Source organism: Haliotis rufescens, unplaced genomic scaffold (genome assembly GCF_023055435.1).
Source record: "Haliotis rufescens isolate VD_foot unplaced genomic scaffold, xgHalRufe1.0.p SCAF_6, whole genome shotgun sequence".
In the NCBI taxonomy this organism is placed as follows: domain Eukaryota; kingdom Metazoa; phylum Mollusca; class Gastropoda; order Lepetellida; family Haliotidae; genus Haliotis; species Haliotis rufescens.
In genome coordinates, this window is record NW_025964334.1 from 20,732,823 (window position 1) to 20,740,921 (window position 8,099).

At 38.8% G+C, this 8,099-nt stretch overlaps 1 protein-coding gene across 1 annotated transcript in view; it reads right to left on the reverse strand.

Moving 5' to 3' along the window:
• Positions 1–7,155, reverse strand: part of LOC124151332 (1,4-alpha-glucan-branching enzyme-like) — a 28,881-nt gene extending 21,726 nt beyond the window's left edge. Inside the window, exons 1-4 of the mRNA XM_048386072.1 lie at positions 7,023–7,155; positions 5,840–6,009; positions 2,827–2,945; positions 100–222 (exon numbers count right to left, since the gene is read on the reverse strand). Of these exons, the coding sequence (XP_048242029.1) occupies positions 100–222; positions 2,827–2,945; positions 5,840–6,009; positions 7,023–7,138 (528 nt within the window). The 5' untranslated portion in view covers positions 7,139–7,155. The remainder of the gene's footprint in view (positions 1–99; positions 223–2,826; positions 2,946–5,839; positions 6,010–7,022) is intronic.
• Between the last annotated feature and the right edge of the window lie 944 nt (positions 7,156–8,099).

Below are 8,099 nucleotides of genomic sequence, written 5' to 3' on the forward strand. Positions count from 1 at the left end.
GAGGGGGGTCCCAGTACACATGTTCACATCTCTCACCGAGGGGGGGGGCACAGTACACATGTTCACATCTCTCACTGATGGGGCTCTGTTCACACCTACCTCACTCTGAGGGGGGTCCCAGTACACATGTTCGTAGATGGCCACCTCCTTCGGTCTGTCCACTCGGGAAGCCCACGGGCAGATTCTGTCCACAACTTCTCCACTCTTTGTTCTAATGCCCAACTTGAAACAAACAGGGGGAGATATATACCGTATACCATATAAATAGAACCATGTGACCAGGGCAGAAGAAAAGCTTAGTTTCAACTCAGTTAAACTTATGAATACTTTTAACATGGTAATGAATCTCTGTGTATTATCTTAATAGAGGACACCTGAAATCTTGTCTTAAACAACAGGGGGCTCTTATTAGAACTGGACAGTTAAAACAAACATGGGACAAACATCTGTATCAAAGCCACCAGAAATTATCAAGTCTGGGTCAGACAATCACATGATTGACATCATGAGCATCGATCTGTGCAGTTGGGATACGATGACATGTATCCTGGGCATTAAATATGAACATAGTCTTGTTATTGGGAGTAAACATACTGTGTTTTCAATGTAGAGCTAGGTTACCTGTAGATTAACCACGCTAAATTTAATATAGAGCCGAACATCGCAGCATGAGGTTTCAAATGGTAAATTTAGCGTAGTTGAATCTACAGGTAACCTAACTCTACATTGAAAGCACAGTATGTTTATCTCCCTTCTACCATATGACTAAATATAACGTGAATTCTTTGGTGTTGGCAAACTGCGAGTGAAGCAGCCTCGGTTGAGTCCAATGTTTTGAGGGGATTGTTGTTCTGAATTATAGAACCCCCAACAACAGCCTTTAAACAAAATATGGCACTCCATATGCTCAAGCAGTTCTACACCGTATGTCATTATAATGACATCATATGGCTACTTGTGACACAAAAGATATGACATCACAGTCGTATATAGAGAAACGCCAAATTCCATGCTCTCTGTTGCACCATAACTCAAAAATACATTGTCTTTGCAGATTTCTTTTGTGTTTTCTGCACGAAATGTACTGCCACACATCCTTTGAATATTGTAGTAACCGCAACTTTGCAACTTTGCATTTTGTAACCTATATTCGTACATATAAATCTAATATGTCTACCAACAATGACTGAAGGAAGTACTTTTCTATGAATATTAGCTCCCGCAGTGATGCAGCCGTCAAACCAGCTGTTTCAATCAGAAGGGGTTTATTGTGATTTGACAACCTCTAATTGACCAATCAGAATCGAGTATTGTTATGGTAGAACAATGCTTAATGCTTAAGACTGTAATAACTGTTAGAAAACCTTTAATCGTAGGTATTCATTAAATATACTTTAATACATAATGTGATAAAATAAAATACCTTTTGCAATGTTCAACATCACATAAATATGAAACCTCAAATACTTTCAAAAAATGTTACATTGGGGATGTTCTCAGAAAAGTACAGATTCTCGTACTTTTTTGGGTTGAGTCCCATCCGAGATTCGAACCCACACTGCAAGAGTGAGGCACCTAATCGTCAGCACACAAAGTCAGCAATTAAACCCACTCAGCCATCGTGGCAATGAAAGTCCAACAACTGACTGGTACAAATACTTTATCACATATACCAAAACATTCAATAATTATCTCTACTCAAACAATGTTAATCTAAGTGCCATGTAAGACTTAATTTGGGGTGCCCAAGTATCAATGTAAACTAACCATAAACCCTATAATTCAACTATAAAAACATTATCCTAAACTAACACTTCAACACTTACTCACATGTACCTCTTTATACAATTTGTCTAGACAGCGCCCTAAATATCTAGAGCTAACGTCTAAAATAATAGCTAGGTTCAAAGGCTTGACATCTTAAAGTTACAAATAGTTATAATAACATTCACATAAATGTTAATCCCTAATATGGACAGTCCACACAACCTAATCTTGTTGTGATTGGTCAACTTACCCAAGCCAGTGGTACAATACGTATATGTTAGTATAAATATCGGTCCGGAAGAAGTGTCTTCAGACTTGCTCTCGCCTTCCTAGGTAAATGCTCGGTCCCTGGGAAGTCTATGTATGCTCACCATTGTTGTATATATTTGTTAGCTACCTATATATATGATGTTCATGCAAATACATCTGTGTATATTGTATTAGTTGTCCTTGTTCTAAATGGCTAAACTACCCCTCTTGGTCTGAACAAAATACATGCATTAACTAAGTCAGTTGGCCTGACCGCCTGATCCCGTTAGTCACCTCTAGGCTCTAGGCTGAAGGCCTAATGGAACCCAGATCGTCACAGAGCATGACACGAGGGAGAAACTGGGGAGCTATTACGCCTTGAAATATCCTCCCCACCTCATCTGGGGAGTGGGTGGATTGTTTGTTTGTTTGTCAGCAATATTCCAGCTATATGACAGTGGTCTGTAAATAATCGAGTCTGGAACAGACAATCCCGTGATTGACATCATGAGCATTGATCCACGCAATTGGGATATGATGACATGCATCAACAAAGTCAGCGAGTCTGACCACCCAATCCCAATTGCCGCCTCTTACGACAAGCATAGTCGCCTTTTACAGCAAGCATGGGTTGCTGAAGACCTATTCTACCCCGGATCTTCATGGGTTAACCGACTTGTACAAATACTTTGTCACATATATCAAAACATTCAATAATTATCTCTACTGAAACAATGTGAATCTAAGTGCCAAGTGAGACTTAATCTTCACGGGTACCATCTGGGAGGGATTAAGTGACAGCCCACTCACCTTCAGCCTGCAGAGGTGTTTGATGGGACAGGACCCGTCCGCATTGGGGGGAATGTGCAGCTCCCACTTGCCATAGTCCAGCTTCTTGAAGGAATATTTCTCTTCAATCTTCCAGTCATCTGCAATGTTATGATTATGTGTCTCAACCAACATGAGTATATTTTGTGAGTGTCCATAATAATCTGACAGAGGATGTTTATCTCACAAATATGAATGTGGAACCGGTCATTATTTACTTGTGATTCCACATAAAAGTATATTTATTATCCATAGGGGCATAGATATAGTTAATAATTTACTCTGCAATTCTCACGGAGCACAATAACAATTATTCCACCGCTTTTCATTGGTTGCGAAGAATCCCATAACATCGACATGGTCATGTGAACACATTGTCGCAAATAATTGAAAATTAGCCAAGGCCTGGAAACTAGGGCTGCAACGAATACACTAAGAGGCGAATACAATTCGTATCATGAATATAGGGTAATGAATACAAATAGCCATTCACGAATACAATAACAAGTCAGCAGTTGATGTATAATTTGTTGTAATCAGTGAAACAATAACAACATAAATTATTTGACATGGTTTGTTAATTATTAATATATTATACATTTATACACTGCTCTTACCCAGGAACTAGTATCTGCACAAATGCGACAATGACCAGTGACCACAATACTGTCAAATTAAATATTATGAGAGTGTTGTCTTTTGAAGACATCTATGCATATAATATGTTCTTATGGATATTTTTAGGTACAGGGTATGTAAATGCACATGACTGCATATTCATAAATATTCTATTTTTGTGGCCACGAATAACGAATTCAATTCATGAATGGATACGGTTGGATTCACCGAATACGCAAGTGAATCGTAACAGCCCTACTGGAAACTTACAACATTAATTTGCTCCGGAAAGCTAATCAGTTATTACTTGTTACAGCAATGTTACAGCAATGTTACAGCAGTCTGAATACATTCCAGTCTGGACCAGACAAACCAGTGATCAACACTGACCTATATATACAACAAATTATTTCACACTGATTCGTTTTGTATATATGTTTGTTTGTTTTGCACTCAGCAATATTCCAGATATATGACGGCGGTCTGTAAAATAAATCGAGTCTGGACCAGACCATCCAGTAATTGATCAAATGAGCATCGATCCACGCAATTTGGATCGATGACATGTATCAACCAAGTCAGCGAGCCTGACAACCCGATCCTGTTAGTGGCCTCTTACGACAAGCATAGTCACCTCTTTCGACGAGCACAGTCACCTCCAGAAGACCTATTCTATCCCGGATCTTCAAGGTTCAAGTAACATACAGTGTGCAATATATATGTACAGTGTGTAATATGTAAAGTGTATCACCCTCTTCACAGGTCTTTTCACATATGTACAAGATGTAACCAGACATTGTTGAGGAGAGAACTATTAGTCATTACAAAGGACTTTAATGCCACATTGAAAAGTATTTCAATTAAATCATGGCATGACCGCTTCATGTCCAAGGAAAATCCCGATGTAATGCCAGTCTTAGACGTTTACAAACTTGGTAAAAACACAAGAAATGGTATGGTGCGGACAAAGCTAGAAACATCATCAGGACAAACTAGGATTTGAACCCAAGACCATTGGTTTCATGCATGCCTTAGGGGCACATTTCTGTACAGTGAACAGCATCGCCTCAGTACAAAATTACATTAGTCTTAGGCTTGCCATCTTCCTGAGGCAAGGGACTAACTGACCATAAAAGTCAAGTTTCCACCCTTCAAACTGAGTCGGATTATGGAGTTATATTTTGGCTGGACTAACAAGTCTATGCATAGTCAAATCAAACTCACATAACAAAATCGACATCCGGTTCGTAAATTGCCATGCAGATTTCACTAGATTGCTAGATTTACAAAGCATGTGTATCGCCAACTCAACGTCAACTTATACTTTCCAAATCTTTGCATGTTTCTTATCAAGGTGCTCACATGATTTGATGCACTTCACGAAGTAAGACCCATTTTGCCAAAATACAGATTTTGAATATCGATCAGATCATCTTGATTGGACGACGCCATTTTGTTTGAAGCAAATGCAAGTGATATCAGAGGTGGAATCTGATTGGTCAATATGAGGGACATAGAAGGGGCATAACTCACAATAGCCATGATTGAGCCCATAAATTCCAGCCCAGTTCAGCAAGGGTGGAAACTGGACTTTTACAGCCCTTGCCTCAGGAAGATGTGTGAACAACAAACCACACATCATCATGATCATGGTCACACACATCAGCCACAGAGCGACAACTACAAACCATTTTGTCCATGTTTGGATTCTGGAGTGATTTTCAAAAGCTAATTTATGAGATTTGGCAAGAACAGCTGGGGCTAGCATAACCTTGCTGTCTATCACAACATCACAATGCTGAATTGATTGCAAGATACTATTTGAACATGTCTAAATTAACTGATGCTGTAAGTGAAACACATCCTGTCTGATAGCAGCTAAGTCTTGTCAACACATCCTGTCTGATAGCAGCTAAGTCTTGTCAGCCTGGGCCCACTTGCATAAAGCGATCTTGGCGCTACGACTATTGTAAGCCTATGTTAAAGAATGGGAGTATCATCTTAGCGCTAAGATCGCTTTGTGCAAGTGGGCCAAGGACATACAGAACATGGGAAGGTTCAAGCCCAAATGGTGCATGTTAAGTATTGTGATATATATCGTATCGTGACATAAGTACTGGTATTGCAATACATAGTACATCATGCATGAATGAGTTTCGTTTTACACATTTAGCAACATTCCAGCACGATCACGGCCGGGGACACCAGAAATTGGCTCCACATATTGTACAAAAGAAACCCAGGTCTTCGGCATGACAAGCAAACGCATTAACCACTAGGCTACCCCACTGCCCCTATTACATCATGAGGGATGTGTATCTTGACACCCCTAATCCTAAGACATACAGTGAACTGAGAATGTTGTGTTTAAACTCACTGAAGTCTCCTCGAAGATAGATCGCCTCTGCTGCGGGGGCCCATTCAAACATATTGATGGAGTTATCTTCCCCTCGATGAATTCCATATTTCTGATACGCACGCGAGAATTTCTCCAGACCATCTTCATTTTCATCTATCCGCTTCACTAAGTCCTGGAAACAGCCATATCTGAAAAGGTAGTGAAGGGTTGGGAAATATGTACAGAGAAAAGAGCAAGGGAACAAATAGTTAACTATACATAATAAGTATAGCTTGAAGGGTCATTGTCGGCGCGAGTTTTACAGATACGTACCTCACTTACGCTTCTGTATACAGAAATGTACCCTAGCAAAAATCAGAATACATAAAATGGTACCCGATAAACTAAATGGTCGACGAGTCGATATTCCTCAACTCAAAACCCAAACCCGTTCATGTTGTAGTTCTGGTTCGCCTGAGGACGAATGCATGCTGGATAATGCTGTGCATTGTGGAATATTATTGTAATGTACATGCATAAATGAAACAGTATGACAGTTCTGATTCAATAATGGAAAGGAAATGCAGAGAAATAAAATATGTGTGTATGCCATGTTGAATTTTACTGCGGTGTGTGTGTGTGTGTGTGTGTGTGTGTGTTGTCATTGCAAGTATGGCAAAATACAAAACTTTACCATGTCCTTTTAATTTACTGAAAAGCAATATTACGATTTGTGCATACAGCTATATCTCCATGTCATTCTTTACAGAACAAGTGACAAAAATGTCTTTCTTAATTTGTAAATTACATAATTCAGAAAGCAAATTGGGCCTTTCACATAGAGACTATGACATTCACAACCTAGATTCTAAATATTGATCAATCGGATAGTTAAATAAATGTTGCAAACCAAGCAGGGAAAATAAAAATCCGATCTCTGTAAAAATATTAACATCATGATGATCAAATAACAAGTTCCATTTATTAAAGAAGTTACTTTAATTTTTACAATTTCTGACATCTCAATGACAGCAGACAGAAGCCAAGGTGTACATATATAACCTCACAAACACTGTGAGCATCGTGTGACGTGCATGGTCCCAACGTGAACCAACACATGAAAATCCCACCGGTAAAGTTAAGACTACCGTGCCATGTTGCCATTTTGCATGCCGCAAAGGGCCTTGTAAGCCATGACAACTTGAGCAAACTACTGGCTTACCTTCGCCGTATTTCCTTTTCAAAATCTCTAAGATACCCATCGCTGGAAAGTAGGTTTTCTATCTGAGGCACAACAACTTTCGTAGCATCTTCTGCCATGACCGCAGTGTATGACATACGACCTTGACCCGGTGTAGGTCATTGTGTGTGAAGGTTGCCGGTGAGGGTTAGCTCCCTTTGACCACGCTTCAGTTTTTGAACCCATAAATGACTGACGTACATATAAATTTAACATAACTAACAATTTAACAATCAGTATTCACATGAAAATGAAAATGCTTTTTTAATTGAAGTTTTAAATGTGAATTACCAATCAGACCTGTTTATTTAGTTTGCATATTCGCTTCTTTGTGGAAATTGTTATATTTGACAAAAATGCCGCAGCTAGAAGGGGAAATATACAATATTTGAAAAATAATATGTGATATTAATTTAAAGTCGGCCTTACCCGAATAGATGCCCACGTGTGGATAGTGGTTGGGATGTGTGGTGCAAGGGTGACACCACTCCTTTTTTAAGCAACATGACATTTATAAATTGAATTTTATAGTTTTACAAGAGATTTGGTAGACTTAGTGTGAACGTATTACAACACTGTAACTAATTCATTTGGAGGTTTGTATTCAGTACAAAATGGCACTCCTAACAAACTCAAAGTACGATCAAAGACAATAAAGTGTGAGTCAAGCAGACCACTTGTTCGCTATTTGTTCGCGTGTCCTTCATTTGAAGAAGAGAGTAAACAACTAATTCATAAATATACTTATATTAAACCTAACACGTAAAACATGAATTTATCCTTTAATAGCCGAAGATTAGGAAAGTGAGAAAAGTGTCCAAGTTATGTAAAATCTTCATGATAAAGTTCAAACCTGGAAAGAATATTACATAAATCTTTGTGAAAATTTTCAGCTGCGTCCTGTACCTGATCCGACTGCTCGCAAAATATATTCATGACATTGTAATGGTTTTTTTTTAATGTACGTACATTTTGTATGATCAATACTTGAATTGTACCTCTAATGTCGCTGCTAGCGACCTGAGTGCAATATAGATAAGTTCAGTTGGTAGCACGAGT